The sequence below is a fragment of the Quercus robur genome, chromosome 3, assembly GCF_932294415.1.
Source record: "Quercus robur chromosome 3, dhQueRobu3.1, whole genome shotgun sequence".
In the NCBI taxonomy this organism is placed as follows: Eukaryota; Viridiplantae; Streptophyta; class Magnoliopsida; order Fagales; family Fagaceae; genus Quercus; species Quercus robur.
Genome location: NC_065536.1, coordinates 65,315,158 through 65,336,670, shown reverse-complemented (window position 1 = coordinate 65,336,670; position 21,513 = coordinate 65,315,158). Strand labels below are relative to the sequence as shown.

General features: G+C 33.4%; 2 protein-coding genes across 3 annotated transcripts in view; both read left to right on the top strand.

Moving 5' to 3' along the window:
• LOC126718936 (receptor-like protein 53) overlaps positions 1–16,834 on the top strand; it is a 78,871-nt gene extending 62,037 nt beyond the window's left edge. Inside the window, exon 2 of the mRNA XM_050421352.1 lies at positions 15,628–16,834. Within this exon, the coding sequence (XP_050277309.1) occupies positions 15,628–16,743 (1,116 nt within the window). The 3' untranslated portion in view covers positions 16,744–16,834. The remainder of the gene's footprint in view (positions 1–15,627) is intronic.
• Positions 1–21,513, top strand: part of LOC126718937 (xylan glycosyltransferase MUCI21-like) — a 63,104-nt gene that overhangs the window by 39,271 nt on the left and 2,320 nt on the right. The window contains exon 1 of one of the 2 annotated variants that reach the window (XM_050421354.1): positions 20,723–21,217. The exons of the other annotated variant lie outside the window; for it this stretch is intronic. Within the exon in view, the coding sequence (XP_050277311.1) occupies positions 21,097–21,217 (121 nt within the window). The 5' untranslated portion in view covers positions 20,723–21,096. Of the gene's footprint in view, positions 1–20,722; positions 21,218–21,513 lie in introns of those variants that run through there. 2 annotated transcript variants of the gene reach the window in all.

Genomic DNA, 21,513 nt, shown 5'->3' with positions numbered 1-21,513 from the left:
CACCGTACATTGCAATGTAGTTAAAATAATATCTTACATGGGTTTAATAGAATTTAAAACAAAGTAATTTTAGATGAACAAACATCGAGCCAAACATTCAAAATAGTAATTGTAAAACATTTATTTATTCCCTTAATATATTCATTATAAAGTTGATAAATAAAACTCTTCTTGGAGAACTGTAAATGACTAATATGCCCTCCATTGACTTGCTGTTTTAGAAAGTCTAGTAAACACAACTTTTATATATATGACCCCTTGACTTGCTTTTCTAGGAGGTCTAGTAAACAAAAGTTATAAGGATATTTGACTTCATCTATCTTTCGATGTGTTTTTTCTTCCTGAATTAAAATAGTCTACTTCAACTTTTTGGAAATAAGTCTTAGATCAAAACCAATGAATACGGTGGACATTTTAGTGTTAAGTCATTCCAAATCAACTCCCAACAGCTCCATTAACCAATTACAATCAATAGGAAAAGGCCTTTTCCTCGTTGGCCTATCCACTTTCACCATCGCACTGAAAATTCCAAGCGGGCTAGGACCCATTACTTTGGAAAATAATAACTACAACAAATACCTCATCACAACATAATAATGACATAACTATATTACTATAATCCAAAAATTAAGGTAGAAAATCAAAATTATCCCAAACATGAACTATGCAAATTTTGCAATATAATCTCCAATTTATTATTTATGAAAATATATTAATTTATACATAGATCAGTAGAAATATGCTTGCCAACTTATCAATATTAAAGAGATAATGGTATCCATGGTTGTCAAAATCGCAATGTGAATTGCAAGATCGCATGATTTTATGATTCCACCTCACCAAAATATTTAGAATCGCACTAGGATTGTAAAAATGGTAGGATCATTTATAGGATCATATAGGATTGTATGGGATCCTATCGATTCTACTGATCCTATCAAAACATCAGTTTTTTATTTTTATTTTTATTTTTTTTAAGGGATAAATTTTTGGTTTTGATGAAGCTTTAAGAGTTTTTATTTTTCTATGTTGTGATGGTATGACTTTTTATTTATTTATTTTACATAATTATGTTAACCTAAGCAAATGTTATCTACTTTCTAGTTCACTTGTAATCAAAATGAAAGAATGCTTCATCATTTCTAAATGAAAATTTTATATTGGCTTTGCTACCTTTTAAGCTATATTGTTATTAAATTTGTTTGATTAATATACTAATTTTTGTTCTAATATTACAAAAATGTTTTTCTTATATATAATTTTATTAGTATGCTTGTATTTGCATACTGATTGATTGATTTTTTTGAACATGATCTATAATTATTGTTGAGTGGTACAACTTAAATAGTTGAGTGGGAAGTTGTATCTCGATCTTTTTTGCAGCTCTAGTATAAAAATATGCAATATCTGCATAGATGATGAACTAGATTATGGTGATTAGGATGGTGGTTATAAGAATCCTAGATTGAGAATAATTAAATGTTCACTCCACCTTTAATATTCATCTTGCTTTTGGATTTCATATTTTAGTTAGCTAGTTACCATTTGATAACTTATTTTGGATTTTAAACTTGGAACTTGGAAAATATTTCCATATGTGTTGATAAATATTTTGGTATTTGGTTGCTAATTAAACATTTGTTGAACTTTTTAGGTACATTGGGTCAAAACTTAAATATATTTGTTCCATTAGTATAGACATAGCGATGTATGACATGCAAATTGCATAATATGATGCAAATCTTTGTTGTTGTTGTTGCTTTTTTTTTTTTTTTTTTAATGGATAAATTCAAAATTTACTTGATTATTCAACATACAAAGTTATTATCAATATGTTTTTTGCTTTAAATCTGAAAATATATAGGATCTTAAGATTTACGATTCGATCTTACGATTCACGATCCCACTCTACAATTCTACATAGAATCCCAATTTTGACAATTTTGGTGGCACCAATTTTGTTTTGTTTTTTTTTTTTTAATTATTCATAATTTTTTTTAAAGAAATAGAAGAATTCATAAAATCTAGCAAGATTAATCAAATCTCCATAGGAAGTAATAGATTTGCCATGATCAATGATATCTCAACTAGATCCAATGGTTTCAAGTTCAAACTAATTTGATTGCCAAAATAGTGTAGTCGTGGCACAATCCTAAACCCGAGTTGATCACGTTAAGTGGTGGTTTGACCGTAAACTTGACTCCAACTGACTCATGGACACCCCTACTTATTTTATTGTGGGTAAAGAAAATTTTAGAAATTACATTTGGGAATCACTTTTCAAACTTTGAAGAATCTTAATTCAACTACCAAAGCGTGTTAAATTTGATAAGTGTTATTCACGTACAATTTTTCTTTTGATATATTTATTCTCTTACGCTAGAGGTGGGGCAAGAATTTTTATGATTTAGTTTAAACACTTATAATTGATAGTAGAATGTATTGACTCTTAGAGTCTTAATCTAACTACCAAGGCGTGTTACAGTTGTTAAGTGTTATTCACGTTGCAATTTTGCTTTTGATATGTCATATTCTCTTTTGCTTCTTTAATGGGGTAAGAATGTTTATGATTTAATTTAAACACTTGGAATTTATGGTAGAATGTGTTGATAGACATGCATAGTCTATGCTTTCTCGGAATTGCTACTCACTCTAAAGTCTAAGCGTCGCACATTGGACTAGTCGGTATTTGGTTTAAACACTTAGGATTGATGGTAGAATGTGTTGATAGTTGATAACTGTTCTAAATTCTCCTTGTTTCTGTGATTTTGTACCATTGGAACAAAAATTATTCGCAAATTAGTACAACATTGTTTTGATTAGGTCCTCTCATTAAATATGGAGGCCTATTTTCCTTAAAAGCTTTGTTTCTCATGTAATTATCTGCTATCAGTAATTTGGAAATTGGTTACCAATTTAAGTACCCATGACTCAATTTTCCATCTCTAATACTCAACAAATTTCTGCTCATTCACGGTCACTAATTAGGCAAAGGAGCTTTTCATGTATGGTATGGATATAAGGCCGAGAGGGAAAATGAAACTTACCAAGAAAAGCTAGTTAATATGGTCTTTAGTTGGGTGGAAAATTGAGGATTTCAAATTTTAAATACTTTTATTAATCGATTACATTCAACCTGATCAAACAAAATGGGTGGAAAATTTAACTGCTTTCTATTATGATCTTGACAAAGTGAGCAAATTTCCAAAGTGGAACTTACATGAAATGATAATTGAGTGTGAAATTATGGCTTAAAAACAAATTTCAGTCCTTTCATTGATCCTCCAAGGCCAAACCCCACCAACTACGACAACGGAAGAATCTCCTGAAGTGCAAATTGACATAAGGCCGAGAGGATGAGAATTGACAGGGAAACTTACCAAGAAAATTGAGCAGGGATTACAGTACATTCACCAACTTTTGTCAAGAGGACATGTAGAAAAGCTAGTTAATACAATCTTTAGCTGGGTGGAAAATTGAGAGTGAAAGTATGGCTTAGAAAATTTTAGGCTTCATTAGTGAAAAACATCTCGACTCTAACTACAGCAAAACCCTTTAATTACTAAATATGCTAATTCATTACTAAAAGGGTTTGTTGATATGGTGTTTGTCACCTACTACAACAACAACAACAACAAAAACAAAAAATAAAAAAAATAAAAATCCGCTACTAATATCAGTTCGAATGAAAATGAGATTGTTTAAGTCTTTTGTAAAAACATTTTATTTGACATTCTTGCTTTTGTTTTCAAAGGTCTTGTAACACAATGGCATAACTTTTTCTTCTTTGTTAAGAGAATTGGAGTTCAAATCTTGATTTTCAGATTGATGTAATTATGGAATTATTAAAAAAAAAAGAAAAAGAGTCTACATTCATTACTTCAATAATGATAATAAGTTTTAATGTGGTGTCAAAGGCCTCAGGACTCAAATTTCTGTCTCCTACATTTCAAGATGACAAATTCCAGCCCATCCATTGGTCCCTCCAAATGCGAAGTATGATCTATGAACACGGACATTAAGCAAGGTTACAACATCCTCAAAACTTGTCTCTACTTAAACCTAGTCATATTGTCTGCCAAGATTACTAAGGCACTGAAAATTGTAAATAGAGATATAGCATTTGGCTCATTTTGTCTATGATTGATGACTAAAAATTGTATTATTTTTGTGTAGTGTTTTCACTTTACTCTATTATCTCATTAGTAAGTTTTGGTCCAAGGGAGAGGGAAAATGAGATTAATCCTCATGTTACTTCTAATATTATCTTCTTTCATTCACTATTTATTCTTTTAAAATGAAACTAATGATGGGATTAGCCAAAGATTAATAAGAAGAAAACTTCCTATTCTATTAAATTTTTTTTGGGTATAATATTATTTGCCCCTAAATTTTGTATGAAATTTGTTTTGGGTCTCTAAACTTTAAAAAGTTCATTTATCACTCCTAATGAACTATTAAAAATATTATACTTGTCGATTTTCAGTTTTAGAAGTTCATTTTTTAATTCCCAAACTATTGTAAAAAGTTTTTTTTTTTTTTTCAATCCCTAAACTATTGAAGATTTTCTTTAAAAAATTTAAGGATAAAAAAATGAACTTTAAATTAGGAATGAAAGAAAAAAAAATTATACAATCTTTACATTCGAAAACATTATTTTAGCCACTTTTTTTAAAAAAAAATTCGTTGCCTGTCATTGCTGAAGTGAGGTTTTAGTAAATTGTTCTTATATATGATGTTCCTCAAAAAAAAAAAAAAAAAAAAAAAAAAATCAAATCAAATCGTAGACAAGCCAGCTTGAATAGGTCTTTGGTAGATTGTGATTTATGAATTTTGGTGCATTCCTTTCCTGTCACATTCGAAAACAATCTAAAATAATTAAGTCTTATTTAGGCGGAATTTTCTAAAACTAAAAATCTAAAATATTTCTTTATTATAAGCTTTTGTAATGCATCTTTACGTATCACGTAGAATATGTTACAACAAATTTTCAAATTTGGAAATCAAACAAATAAAATTGATTTACAAATAAATTCTCTAGCCAAAGCAATCTCAATGAGGTAGCAGAGCAATTTAACAGAAGACTGGAAATCATGCAGCAATTGCTACATTCTGTTCTCATATAAAGAATATTTTTATTAAGTAATTCCTAGAACATGCTAGAATCACTTTGCGAAAACACCCAAAAAAAAAAAGAAAAAAAGAAGCATTTTTTATTCTCTATTGAATATAGCTGGTGAACCACTTTTTTTAATGGTCATCTCATGCCCCGAATCAAAGAGATAACCCTCATCTCATGCGCATCAGGCCCAAAATGTGAAATCCAACACATAGGCCCTAGCAATTGTATTCAGTACGGGCGGGTTCACTGGAAATATCTTTCATAACTTCAATGATGGCTCCATCCCCTCTTCATCACCGCAAACTGCAATGTAGTCAAAATAATATCTTACATAGATTTAATAAGGTTCAAAACGATGTAATTTTGAATGAACAAGTGTCACTTGGCTAACACTTAAAAGATACCTCATCACAACATAATAACAAAATGACTTAAATCCAAATATTATGGGGTAAAAATAAAATCAAAATTACTCCACATTAACCATTCAAATATTGCAATATAATCTCCAATTTATTTATTTATGAAAATATATTAATTTATATGTAGATCAGTTGAAATATGCTTGCCAACTCATTAATACTGGAGATATGATGGTACCAACTTATTATTCATAAAATGGTTTTCTTTTTTTTTTTTTAATAGAAGAATTCATAAAATGTATTGATAAAGTTTTGTTCTCCTACAAATTATGTTGCCCTAACAGATGGTCTTACGGGTCAATTAATCCATCGTATTTTACATGATTGATTTATTGTCCAAAGTGGTGGGTCCTAGCCCCCTTGGAATTTTCAGTACAATGGTGAAAGTGGATTGGCTAACGGAAAAAAGAAAAAAAAAAAAAGGATTTTCCCATTGATTGTAATTGGTTAATGGAGTTGTTGCAGTTGGTTTGGAAGGACTTAACACTGACCTGGAAACTTACCAAGAAAATTGGGTAGGGGTTTCATTACATTCACAAAAACTTTTGTCAAGAGGACTTTTAGAAAAGCTAGGTAATACTGCTTTTAAAGTCTATACATTATCTGTCAATATTAAGACACTGATATTTGTAGATAGAGATAGAATTTGAATCATTCTTTCTATTATTGTTTGTTGACTCAAATTTGTTTTTCTTTCTTTTTTTTTCTTTTTTTGTAGTGTTGTTCAAGTTCCTCCAATATCATATTCTTACAGTTTAACTTTTATTTTTTTTGATGAAATGATAAGAATATTGAAAGATTAGTATGATGAAATTTTCTAAGTTGATCTTCTTTTTTAATATGTTGTTTGTTTTTGCTGGATTGAGATTTTCATAAATAATAGCTTACATATGATGTTCCTCAAACATTTCTAACCTGCCTTAGATGGGAATTTAGTAGATAAGGTGATTTAAGTAATAATTATGGTGCATGGGGTAGTTTACTGGGATATAAAACATACCAATTCTTTAATCAACATGTTGTCTTGGCAAACCATCAGCAGCAAAATTTTTTAAAATAAAAATTCTTAAAGATGGTTGCAGGCTTGTAGGTTAATAGGTTGGCATGTATCTAATGGTATGTCCATAACATTCATGGTTCTAATCCCTCCTACCTCTGCCCCGTTGTAACTATCAAATTATCAGGAAAAAAAATCATAAAGATGGTTGTATTATAAGATTTTGTAATGCATCTTCATATATGATCAATGTATAATATATAAGTTAATACCCTAAAATTATCATAAAGTCTAAAACAAAAATTTTTAGAATAATTATATATTTATCACATGTAGCAAAAGTATTTTCCATTAGCTAGCTATGTTTTAAAATTTTAAAAACTTTTATTAATTATGCGATTACATTCAACCTTTTTTTTTGGTTGATGAAGAGCGATTACATTCAACCTAGTCAAACAAATTTAGGTGTTCTGTATTCTATCATATGATCTTGATAAAGTGAGCAAATTGCAAAAGTGGAACCTATGTGAAATGATAATTGTGTGTAAAAGTATGGCTTTTAATCTATTTGGGTTTCACTAGTGCAAAAAATCTCGACTCTAATTGTAGTAAGCTCCTTTAATTACTAAATTTTCAAAAAATCATTACTAGGAGAACTACTATCATTTTATTTGAGAAAACATTTTATTTGATATTCCTAATGCCTGTTGTCATTGTCAAGAGTTTTGTAACTTGATAGTATAACTTTATCTTCTTTACTAGGAGAACTACAGTTCAAATCTCTCACTTTTGATTGTTGTAACTTTGAAATTATTTATAAAAAAAAAGAAAAAGAAAAAAAAAAAAGAGTCTACATTCATTACTTCGATTTACCAAATGTAATGTCCTTTAATGTGGTAATTTTACCAAATTTTCACCAATTTTTTAGCATTGTCTCAAATTTCAAATTGCAAATGCAACTACATTCATTGATTCACGACTTGGCCCTCTTATAAAATATGAGGAACTATCTTCGTTTGAATATTCTTCTCGTGTAATTATTTGCTAACAAGAATTCGGAAAGGTCCTCTAATAGAATACGAGGGACCATCTCCATTTTAATGTTCTAATTCTCATGTAATTATTTCATAATGGTTGCGTTTAAAAACTTGATTTGGATAAAGATTTTTTTTTTTTGAGTTCCAATCTATGATGTCCAACTAAGACATACCAATTGATTTTTGGTGTAGGCAGGATTCAAACTTCAGATCTCTTATTCAATTACAATAGACATTATTAATTAAGTTAACTGGAACCCATAGTTTGAGCTAACTAGAACCTAGTAGCTAAAAAGAAATGAATAATAACTGAATAAGTTATTTTATGACAGACATTGATATAGGCCCTGCAACTTTGTACTACAATTCAGTCATAAAATAGTGGTAATAAAAAAGGGCATTCTATCTCTCACAAACATTGAAGCGCCTTACCTCCTAGCAAGTTCCACATTTGTCCGAATTTCTATGATTTTGTACCATAGGAACCAAAACTATTCTGCATATTAATACAACATTGTTTTAAATCTTTTGATTAGGTCCTCTCATTAAATATATCAATGTGGATTATCTGCTATCAACAATTTGGAAATTGGTTACCAATTTTAACTACCCATGACTCAATTTTCCATCTCCTACACCTGACAAATCTCTGTCCATTCATAGTCCCTCCAAACCGATTACGACAACGGAAGAATCTCCTAAAGTGCAAGGAGGTTGTCATTGGAGGTATGGAAATTAGTAGGGAAACTTACCAATAGAAATGAGGATTTCTAGAGGACTTGTAGAAAAGCTAGTTAATACGGTCTTTAGCTTGGTGGAAATTTGTGGATTTCAAATTTTAAATACTTTTCTTAATCAATGACATTCAATCTAGTCAAACAAAATGGGAGGAAAATTTAGCTGCCCTCTAATATGATCTTGACAAAGTGAGCAAATTGCAAAAGTAGAACTTACGTGAAATGATAATTGACTGTAAGATTATGGCTTAAAAAATTTTAGGCTTCATTAGTGCTAAAAATCTCGACTCTTAACTACAGAAAACCCCTTTAATTACTAAATATGCAAATTCATTACTAAAAGGGTTTGTTGATATGGTGTTTGTCACCTGGAAAAAAGAAAAAGTCACCACTAATATCACTTCGAATAAAAACAAGATTGTTTAAGTCTTTTGTAAAAACATTTTATTTGGCATTTCTAATACTCACCTTCGTTGTCAAAGGTATTGTAACTCTGTGGCATAATTTTTTCTTCTTTATTAGGAGAACTAGAGTTCAAATCTCTCTTCCCCAATTATTGTAACTGTTGAATTATTAAAAAGAAAAAAGGGAAAAAAAAAAAAAAAAAAAAAAAAAGAGTTGCATTCGTTACTTTGATTTACCAAATGATAATGGCCTTCAACGTAGTATCAAATTTTGCATTGTCTCAAATGTCTAATTACAAATACAATATTCATTGATTCATGACTAGGTCCTCTCATAGAATATGAGGAACCATCTTCGTTTGAATATTCTTCTCGTGTGATTATTTGCTAACAAGAATTAGAGTCTGCATTCATTGAAAAGAAAAAAAGAAGAGAGTCAACATTCGTTACTTTGATTACCAAATGAGAATGACCTTTAACGTGGTATCAAATTTTGCATTGTCTCAAATGTCTAATTGCAAATACAATAACATTCATTGATTCACGACTAGGTCCTCTCATAGAATATGAGGAACCATCTTCCGTTTGACTAGTCTTCTCTTTTAATTATTTGCTAACAAGAATTCAGAAAGGTCCACTAATTCTGATGTAACTATTTCCTAACAAGAACTTGGAAAATTGGTGCGGGAGTTTATATCAAATTAAAGGCCTTAGGACTCAAACTTCCGTCTTCTACACTTCAAGATGACATATTCCAGCCCATCCATTGGTCCCTCCAAATGCAAAGTATGATCTATGGATAAGGACAAAGAGAGAGGAAGAAAATTGACAAGGGAGGAACTTACCAAGAAATTAAGCAAGATTACAACATCCTCAAAATTTTTGTCTTTACTTAAACCTAGTCAATATATTGTTTGCCAAGATTATTAAGGCACTGAAAATTGTAGATAGAAATATAGCATTTGACTCATTTTGTCTATGATTGATGACTAAAAATTGTATTATTTTTGTGTAGTGTCTTCCACTTTACTTTATTTTCTTGTAAGCAAGTTTTGGTCCAAGGGAGAGGGGAAGAGGACATTAATCCTCATGTTACATCTAATATTATCTTCTTATAGTCATTATTTATTCTTTTAAAATGAAATTAATGATGGGATTATGAAAAGATTAATAAGAAGAGAACTTCCTATTCTATTAAATTTTTTTCGGCTAAAATATTATTTTTATCCCTAAATGTTACATGGATTTTGTTTTTCTTCTCTAAACTTTAAAATTTTAATTTCTCACTCCTAAACTATTAAAAATATTATACTTGTCAATTTTCAGTTTTAAAAGTTCAATTATAATTCCCAAACTATTGTAATTTTTTTTTCATCTCTAAACTATTAAAAAAATTCTTTATTTATATGAACCTTAGGTTCAAAAACAATATTTTAGCCATTTTATTTATTTATTCGTTGTCTGTCATTGCTGAAGTGAGGTTTTCGTAAATTGTTCTTATATATGATGTTCCTCAAACTTCTCTTTTTTGGTAGGCAAGCCCAGCTTGAATAGGTGTTGGTAGAATGTGATTTATGAATTTTGGTTATTAAAACCAAAATTCATAAATCACCAGGCCATGAACAACATGAACAAAAGCTTGTCTCCTACAAACAATTCTTAGAAAACTTAGCACATGACATGCCAAAAGAACATGAATTCAAGTTGTTGTCTTTCCAACTTCGCTTTTATAAAAAAAATAATTAAAAATATATAAACATCAATAAAAGTAATAAAAATAACTTATCAATTAATTTAACAGAAAGTACAACTTCAATTAGAATGGAATGGAGCAAAAGAATACATGTGACCGACCTCGACTGGTCTATTGAAGATCAATAAGCAACTCCAAAATTGGCGACAAACTACTATTATGGATGAGACCCTTCACCCTTGGGAATAAAAATTTTAGGTGTGACTCTATAGAATTCCAGCTCCTTACCCCAAAAAAAAAAAAAAAAAAAAATCGTTGATAAATTATTATTATTTTTCCAGATTGAGATGTGAAAGTGAAAATGTAGAATAACAACAACAGCTACTTCGTTAGACTTGTGCATATATGTGCTTGCATAGTTCGATGTTGGATGAGATGTGAATTTGTGGAGCACAATTCATTGAATACCCCAGTAGCCCAGGCCACAACCTATCCAAAAAAAAGAAAAAAAGAAAAAAAAAGCTACTACAAGATTACCTAAGGATATTGAAATGGTGACCAAATTAAAGTACTTCGATTTATCAAGTGATTGGCTGTTACATCTGGAATATGTGCTAATATTAGTAACATTCATTTTATTAATATTTATCACCCAAAAATTCGTAACAGAATCACTGTTTGTAAATATGGAATTAGTAAAAGAGGCCCAAACCCATAACAAATAAAACAGTAACACAACGGTGTATGGAATGATCGATGAGCAGCTTTTAATGGATTTAATTATATCAGACGGTCCTTTTGTTAGAGATATATATTAAACATATATTAGCCCAATGTAATAGGCCCAAGCCCATTCCTACTTGTACTAGTAGTCTAGGGTTTAGTCGCCTATATATACTCATGTTAGGGTTCATTGTAACACAGGAAGTTATTGTACTACACTCTCATACAATAAAGATGTAACCCTTAAGGGATTCCTCCGTGGATGTAGGCCGTCAAGGCTGAACCACGTAATCCTCGTGTTCTCAGTGTTCCTCTTCTATGCTTCCTCTTCCGCATCCACTCTAGCATACACAACATGATATAACACATTGCGTTGCTAATATTCAACATGGTATCAGAGCCAAACTTCATTCTTGGCATCAAACAAATATCTCTACACAACAAAGAAGAATATCACATGCACACCACCATCAGAAGTCACGCATGCTTCTCTGCTGGATCTAGACTCCACGGCATCTCGCAGCCACCGTGGCGCAGTGCTGTGTCCAAGATCCACAAATTCAAGCAAACCCGTGACATCAATCTCAGATCTATGCAACTTCAAGCTTCGCCTGATGAAACCAACACCACAGACGTGCTCCAAGATCTCCTGCGACCAAAACCCAGAAATCCGGTCACCCGAAGCCTTGTCACGCGCCTCCCTAGCCTCTAGAAAATCTCCCACGCGCCGCCATAGAATCCTTACTTCTAGATCATCTTCTGGGCGCACGCGCCGCCCTGTCGGCCTCCTCGTCTGCAGATCTACGAAACCTGCGATTCCGGCCTTCATCTGAGATAACACGCGCTCTCACGCGCTTCCAGGATTTCTGGCTTCTCCTCCACGCGCCGCAGAAGCCTCCGGAAAATTCCCACGCGCCGCCGCAGATTCTCGACTCCCAGGCTAGATCTGAGTCACACGCGCCGCCAAGACGGCATTCTCGTCCACCGATCTACTTGGCCTGAGAATTTAGTGGTCATACGATGCTGCACGCGCCACCACGCGCTAACGCAGTTTCTAGCGACTTCTCCACGCGCCGCCGTCGATTTCACAGGGTCAGATTCTCCGATGGTTACACGCGCCGCCATGACGGCCTCGTAGCTCGCCGATCTGCCAAACCACCGAAGTCCGAGCATCAATCTACCTTGCACGCGCCTCCACGCGCCGTCGGAAGTTCCAGACACGCGCCGGTGGAATAGAACACGCGCCGTAAACAGCCACGCGCCGAAACAGAAGCTGCTGTCACCTGATGACGTCATTAGACACGTCAGCCCTAATCCACGTCAGCAGCCACTCAAGCAAGTCCACGTCAGCCCTAGTCCACGTCAGCGACACGTCATCAGCCACGTCAGCAGTGTCGTCCCGTCAGCACCACGTCACCTAGCTGACCGTTGACCCGGACCGACCCGACCCGGACCACCCGGATCTGACCCATGAGCACTTTGACTGTTGACTTTGACCTGGACCAGTTGACTTTGACTTTTTGCGTTGACCTTTGACCAAAAGTCAAAATTTCCAAAAGGGCCTATCTTGCTCAGTTTTTCGCGTAGATTCCGATTTTGGCCTCCGTTTCTTCATTTGAAGCTCCAAAATTGGTCAATTGGCACATTCTTCATTGTGGTTTCTTCAAAGGTATTATTTATGGCATCTCCAAGTGATCTTCTCATGCTTATCCAACCTCAAGCCTTCATCGAGCTTCCGCCTTGAGTTTGAGGGAGGGTGTTAGAGATATATATTAAACATATATTAGCCCAATGTAATAGGCCCAAGCCCATTCCTACTTGTACTAGTAGTCTAGGGTTTAGTCGCCTATATATACTCATGTTAGGGTTCATTGTAACACAGGAAGTTATTGTACTACACTCTCATACAATAAAGATGTAACCCTTAAGGGATTCCTCCGTGGATGTAGGCCGTCAAGGCTGAACCACGTAATCCTCGTGTTCTCAGTGTTCCTCTTCTATGCTTCCTCTTCCGCATCCACTCTAGCATACACAACATGATATAACACATTGCGTTGCTAATATTTAACACAAATCAATATGGTGAAATCCAATTCGATTTAGACCACAAAAAATAATAAATAAAAATAAAGATAAATATCCAGTTACTTGTCCTTTCAACTTGGCTACCATTCCTTTTATCTGCATTATTGTGTGTGTATAAATATCCACTCATATCATCGCTTCTTTATCGCTTATAACACACTTGCCACCCAATTCTCCATTTACTTCCTCTGCTGTAAAGATGTTCAGTACGGGGAAAATGAATCAGCAATACCTGCCTTTATTCCTTGCCTCTTGTTTCTTCTTCATTTCTCTTTCTCAAACTTCCTCTAATACTTCCTCTCATCATCATTGCCTCCCTGACCAAAGTGCTCATTTGCTGCAACTAAGACAAGAATTTGTTGAAAGGAATTATTCTGATTACTATGATTATTACTATCATGGTTCTTATCCAAAGATGAAGTCTTGGAAGGCAGATAGTGATTGTTGTTCCTGGGATGGGGTCAAATGTGATACACAGAATGGTGAGGTGATTGGCTTAGACCTGAGCAATAGTTGGCTTTATGGGCCTCTCAACTCTAACAGCACCCTCTTCAGTTTTCGTCACCTTCGGAAACTCAACCTTGCCCTCAACAACTTCACTTTCTCCACCATCCCATCTGAATTCGGCCAGCTTGTAAGGTTGACCCATCTCAACCTCTCTCGTTCCTTCTTACATGGCCGAATCCCGTCGGAAATTTCAGGGCTATCCAATTTGGTTTCACTTGATCTATCTTCCAATTATTTTGGTTACTCTGTTGGTGGTGATTATTATGAGAAATTGTTGGATCTCAGAAGAATTGATCTCGAAGCACTTGTCCAGAACGTGACATATTTGAGAGAACTTCACCTAGATGATGTGAACATTTCGTCGTCACTACCTCAATCCCTAGCAAACTTGTCTTCTTTGACTTCTCTTTCTCTGTCTTCGTGCTATTTGCAGGGCAAATTTCCCTTAGATATTTTCCTATTGCCCAAGATACAAGCCATTGATCTGTCATATAACCCAAAACTCGTTGGTTTTCTTCCCAAATTTCAATCTCGTAGTTCCCTAAAGGAATTGCGTCTTCCTGAAACAAATTTTTCAGGGGATTTGCCCAGTTCAATCAGCAACCTCAAGTCCTTGAATTATTTGGATCTTTCTTATACAATGATTTCTGGTGAATTGCCCAGTTCAATCAGCAACCTCAAGTCCTTGAATTATTTGGATGTTTATTCAAGTAATTTTTCAGGGGCAATTCCCCCTTTTATTGGAAACCTATCCAGGCTTACTCATCTTTCCCTCTCATATAACAATTTCCATGGTCAGCTTCCATCTACATTAGGAAACCTCAAGTCCTTGAATTATTTGGATCTTGATTCAAGTAATTTTTCAGGGGCAATTCCCCCCTTTATTGGAAACCTATCACAGCTTACTTATCTTTCCCTCTCATATAACAATTTCCATGGTCAGCTTCCATCTACGGTGGGAAAACTTGCAAAACTCACTTCTCTAAGCCTTGACAATATCCTTTACCATCGGGAAGTACCATCTTTCTTGGGAAATCTTACACAACTAGAAGACTTAAGCCTTTCGAATAACGATTTTGACTGTGGCTTCCCAATTTGGCTAACAAATATTACTAAACTCCGCTCGATAGACTTCCGGGGAAATCAGTTGAAAGGGAAAATTCCATCTGAAATAAGTAGACTTCCTAATTTGTCATACCTTGACTTGTCTCAAAACTCACTCACGGATGCCATTCCCTCGGTTTTGTTTACAACCCCTTCATTGTCTCTACTATCTCTAGAACAAAATCAGCTGATTGTCCCTCTCAAATTCCAAAATATCTCTTTATCACCACTATATTACCTGGGGTTGAGTGAAAACAAAATGAATGAATGGATGCTAAGGTCAATTGTCAATCTCACTAAGCTACAAGAGCTACGACTTTCTTCGATCAACCTAAAGGGCATGGTGGAGTTGAACAATTTCTTCAAGCTTAAAGAGCTTCGGTATCTCGATCTTTCAGGTAACAAAGTATTTGTTTCAAAAGTAAACATCAGTTCAACCCTCCCCAAATTTTCATATTTGTGGTTGTCTTCATGCAATTTGTCTAAATTTCCAACTTTTCTAGAAGCCCAAAATGAATTGGAATATTTAGACCTTTCCAACAACAACATTGAAGGTAACATACCTAAATGGTTTTGGAATGTTGGAAAAGAGACATTGGGATACCTAAATCTTTCCTATAACCTTTTACGCAAATTTGAGCAACCTCCAGTAGTTCTTCCATGGAAAATAATGTACCTTTTAGACTTGAGTTCCAACATGTTGCAAGGGTCATTTCCTATTCCCCCATTGTCTACACAATATTTTTTTGCCTCAAAAAATAAATTGACCGGAAGTATTCCCCCAATGATATGTAAGGTGCATGCTCTAGAAGTCCTTGATGTGTCTAATAACCAATTGACTAGTCAGATTCCACAATGTTTGCTGAACTCAAGCAATTCTCTTGTAGTATTGGCTATGAAAAATAACCACTTTCAAGGAAACATGCCTGAAACATTCAAAAATGGATGTAGTTTGGTGACACTAGACTTGAATCACAACCAAATACATGGGAAGATTCCACGATCACTTGTCAAATGTAAAATGCTAGAAGTTTTGAATCTTGGAAATAACAAATTGAATGATACATTCCCTTTCTGGTTGGAGTCTTTACCAGAGTTACGGATTCTTGTCTTGCAAGCAAATAGATTCCATGGTCCTATATGGGATCCACATGTAAATTTTGGCTTATCCAAGCTACATGTCATTGACCTCTCTCACAATAATTTCTCTGGCAAGTTACCATCAAAGTTCTTTCAAAATTGGAGTGCAATCTCAAGGGTCTCTGACAAAGACAAATCACAACCAGGGTACATGGGAGATGGCTCCAGTTATTACAAAGACTCAATGACTATAGTGAATAAAGGAGTAGAAGTGGAATTGGTAAAAATCTTGACCATCTTCACAGCTATTGATCTCTCTGACAATAGGTTTTTTGGAGAAATTCCAGATAGCGTGGGGAACCTCAAGGCACTAATTGTACTCAATTTATCAAGCAATGACTTTACGAGCCAAATTCCATCATCTTTGGGAAACTTAGTTGAGCTTGAATCTTTGGATCTTTCTCGAAATAGCATCTTTGGTGAAATCCCTCAACAGCTAACAAGTCTCACGTTTCTTGAGTATTTAAACCTCTCTCAAAATCAACTTTTTGGTCCAATTCCACAAGGTGGGCAGTTTTCGACGTTTCAAAGTTCCTCTTTTGAGGGAAACTTTGGATTGTGTGGCTTTCAGCTGTCAAAGAAATGTGGAAATAATGAGATACCAACTTCTGAAATGAGAAATGAATCATCATTGGGACAAGGATTTGGTTGGAAAGTGGTAGTGATAGGATATGCTTGTGGATTGGTAATTGGATTGGTTATTGGACATGTTGTCACCACAAAAAGGACACATTGGCTTATGAGAAATTTTGGAGTGAACTTACATACGTGAAGATTAAGACTAGTAGAGGCACTTGCTATAGATTTACAGTGATTGTAATGATTGTATTTAAGTGTGTAATAAGTTAAGTCTTGTTGAGTGTCACGAAATAATTATAAGACTCTTAGAATTATATTTTATTATACAAAAAAAAAAAAAAAAAAAAAAAAAAAAAGAAGAAGAAGAAGCATGCGCACCAATATCATATAAGTATGTCACCATCTCACTATAGCTTAATACAAATCACTACATCACTTCTTGAAAAAAAAATGGCTTAGGGGACAATCTAGAGTCGTGATTTGTGGTTAAAACAAAGTTTTGAATTTCATTTCAAAGACTATTTCGGAATTGACTATTAGAATAGAATATTTTGGTACTAGTAGGTATTGGTATATTGTTTCAGGATTACTGTTATATATAGGACAAAGTTTGACTACAAACTTGGTTTTAAACTAAGGCTACAACTTACATTAAAAAAACTAACATAACTATGTAATTTGAAAATCTAATCTTTGAATTACGTGTTCTTTATACTCTTAATACACATATCAAATTTTATGTCAATTGGATGTTATTTTCTATATATTCCATTCACTTTATATTTTGCCAATGCCATTGCTAAATTCTATTCTCATACAAAGAATATTGCCATTCGATACTTCCTAGATCTGACTATTCACTTTGCAAAAACACCAACAAAATATACTTTAAATCATTAGGAAGTAAACCATTAAATATCCACGCAAATTGGAGACTCACACAATGTCCAGAATTAAATGGGTAACCCTCATCTCAGGCCCAAAATGTGATATCTAACACAAGGCCCCAACAATAGTATTCAATGCTGGCGGATTCACTGGAAACATCTTCCATGAATTCAGTGGTGGCTTCATCCCATCTTCATCACTATCAATTCAATCTTTCCCTGATCAAGATGTTGTACTTATGATATCAAAGGCTCTTAATTGGTGCATCAATAAGTACACAGAAATATTACATGCTGTCACAAAATACTTTATCATAAACCCTAATAATTATACTATCTCTGACTGTTTCCCTCTTGCCAATGAGAGTATTGGGTTTGGCTTACCTCCAGTACTTTTTTAACTAGACGTGTCTTTTTGTTCTAAATATACAATGGCAAGTGATAGCAAGTTTTAAATCACATCTTTTATTTAGTTAGTAGGTGATGTGATAGTCTCTCATTAAAATAAAATGAAATTCCTTTTTAAAAAGTACTGAAGCGAAGCCAAACTCTGAGAGTATTATATCGCATGGTTTGGTCACTTAGAGTATAGACCCTAAATTAATACCAAACTAAAAAACGTTCACACATTTCCATGCCTTGGTTGATAAAGCCTATGGCCCAAATTCCAAATCAAAACTATCTCTCTAAATTTAACCCTTCAAAATCTAGGTTAATTCTTGTGTTGATTCGTTGTAATGGTGGTGCAGATCATGTACTTTTGAACCAAAATGACGTAAAATTTGAAGCTAAAAAGATTAGTTTTAATGTGATTATTTTTGAGCCAACACCTATGAACACTATCTACAAAGTTTATGAATTGATACATTCAAGCAATGCAATGATTGGTATACGTACGTAGTGCAGCCCTTACACATTCAATTTTTCTCTGGCCTGGCTCGGTGTTCATGCAAGTGGTGTCGCTTGGGACTGAATGGAGTATAGGATACAAGCTGAGCTGAGTAGCTTGATAGAGAATTGTAGCAAGGATGACATGGTAATAAGAGACCCAGGTGCTTTAAAAGGAAAAGATTGATCCCTTAGAGCATCAGCATTGAAGAATGCTACTCTATCTTATTTTACCAGCCCAAAAAATTACTTTATCAATTATACCATATCATTTTACAATACACCCTACATCCAAAAACTCTATTATTTTACTTTTTCATTAAAATATTATTTTTTAATATTTCTTTATTATTTCTTTCACATCATCACTTTTTTTCAACCAAGGATTTGATTCCAACAAAAAATGGGTGAATAAAATATATATATATATATATATATATATTTTTTTTTTTTTTACCATAGTGCTACAGTACTATTCTAAACTTAGAATAGTACTGTAGCACTATTGCATAAAAATTTGCAATAGTGAGGTATACCATTTTTTGATGCAAAGGTTTTTGAGCTATGAAATGTCAAAAAGGCCTTAAATATAGCAATAGCATTCTTCAATGCTAATACTCTTATGACATATGAGTGTATAATTGAAGGAACACATTTGTTTGAATACTCAGGGTTCACTAAAATAAATGTTGCCAGCATATTACTCTGCTTAGACTTAGTAGGACCTGTGTAGTAGTAACCATTCAAGTAGTGGAGAATTGAATTTTGGAAATTTTAATTAGAAACGCTAAAAAATGTCAATAGAGTTAGAACACTCTTGACTTGTATTAATAACAAAATTAAGTTTGAGGTAGTTGCAAATCTGCACTATATTCACAATGTGTAAGCAATATTTTAGTTTTCTAGATATAAAACGGTTTGTAGTGACCCTTCTAGTTAGTTGAAGATCGATAGCCACCAACAATTTGATCCCATTTTCATCTTAAAAGGGGGTCTTTAAAATTTAAATGAGTACCTAAAGTTGTTTGTCCAAAAATATTAAATATTCATTAAATAGTTGTAATGCATAATATTTTTTAGAAAAAATACATTTGCCAATATTTTCGGTGGTGCTAGGAAAGTCTTAAATCTTTTGAATTTTGAAGTCTTTTGAATTGTCGTCTCATTGGACTACTATTTAAACAATTGATGATATGTTAATGTGATTGATCCAAACTAATCTTGTTGAGAATCTATTGCTGATATCAAAAAATTTGGGACTTTAGATTTGTTGATGTTGTTGGGGTTTTTTCATTGTAAGAAGCAATCCAATTATTCTTAAAAAAAAAAAAAAAAAAAAAAAAAAAAAAAAAAAAAAAAAAAAAAAACAACAACAACAACAACTAGTTCTGCTTACAACTTGGCCCAATAGGCTTTTGAATGTAATAGGGTTGGACCTATTTGGCTATTTCCATGCCTAGGTTTCGGTTCACTTTTGAATGGCAGAGATGGATAAAGGCCCACTCATTCTAATAGAGAACATTGCTTGAGATGTAACTCAATTAATATAATCAAAGTAAGGGGGAGATTAATATTTTTTTCCCCTCAACCACGGATCTTTTATCCAACGAGAGGATAGATTATAGTTTCTACAAGGTTCAAAAATGTTCCTCCCCTATTGCACAGAAACATCCATCAGCTGCAACCTCTAGGATACGTTTCGTTTAACTCAACCTAGAGAACCCTGTCTTTCATGGGATGTGCATAAAATCTGTAGGTTTTTTTTTTTTTTTTGGGGGTGCATAAAATGTGTAGTTATGTACACAAAAAGTGTACAAATAAATATTTTTCATACTAATAATATTGCCTCACTACGTGTCAGATTACAGGATGCATTGGAATTGGATGTTATGTTGGTTGACTTAGGGGAAAAAATTATTGCACCTAAACACAAACCTATTAATTAACCCAAAAAAGAATGTGATCTTAGCGTGGGTATTTGGTTCATATCTTTGACAAGTTTTAAATAATACTACAAATCATTCTCCAATTATGCACAAAGGTAAACTTTCAAAATAATGTCAATAACACTTTGCTTCAACCAGGTGTTGTTCAATTTCTTCTACTACCAAAAATAAATAAATAAAAAAAGAAGTGTTGTTCAATTATGTGAAGAAAAATGCACTCTAACTCACGATCGACGTTACATGACATTAATCATTTTCGACTTAGCAAAAATGATTAATCATCATTGAGCTTTTTTCTTTTTCTTTTTGAGAAACAATCATCATTGAGCTTTGATTGGGTATTTTGGATTCTCCTTTTTTCCTTATTTTTTTAGGGGGAGCTAAGTTAGGATGTCTTTCTCTACTCAAATACTTGCATAGTGTAATTTAGCTGTCTCTTTTAAATCACAGCCTAACTTGTGAGCTTGCACCCTCCTAATGCTTCCCATGTCTCTTCCATGAGGTTGCACTCTCTCTCTCTCTCTCTCTCTCCAAAAGCTTCCATAGAAAGTTTTAAGTCAAGAAAATCAGACATCAGATTGAGCAAAAGATTTACAAAATTCTTAGACTTCTTTGTTCTTCAATAATACCATTGTTTAACAATTTCTATTTTGCTTGAAGTTTTAGATTGAAGATCTTCAATTAGAGGAGCTTTAGAGCCTGCAAGGTGGGATATCTGTTGATTGTTTATATTTTATGCCCAGAAAAGGATGAATAGATAGGAAAGCTTCAATCTTGGTATCAAAATCGAAATAATCTACAGAAAAGCTTGGATCGTATAGCGATATGAAGATGAGAGATTCAACATGCCTTGCAATAGTAGTCATTTTTTTAGTATTTCAGCTTTACTTATATTTATCACCAGTATCGAGAATGAATGTGTCGCGTTCAACCAAGACCATTCAAGGTATGTGTTGCAAAACCCTTTTACATTCTCATCGTTTGTTGTGTGAAGGCACTTACATTTGTTGTCTCAATAATCTACGTGTCACATAGACTCTCTGTGATCAAAATCAGTCACAATAAGGTGAAGAGTCTTGTGGTTAAGTGATGAATATCTCTTATTACAACATACCAAGCCTTTGTAAGAATTAGTTCTACTAAACTCCCTCGTGCGCTATCCTTTATCACTCATTAACCTGTTTTCTAGTTGACAAGAGTCATATAGCTGAACTGGTTAATGCCTCTTAGTATGTTTATGAT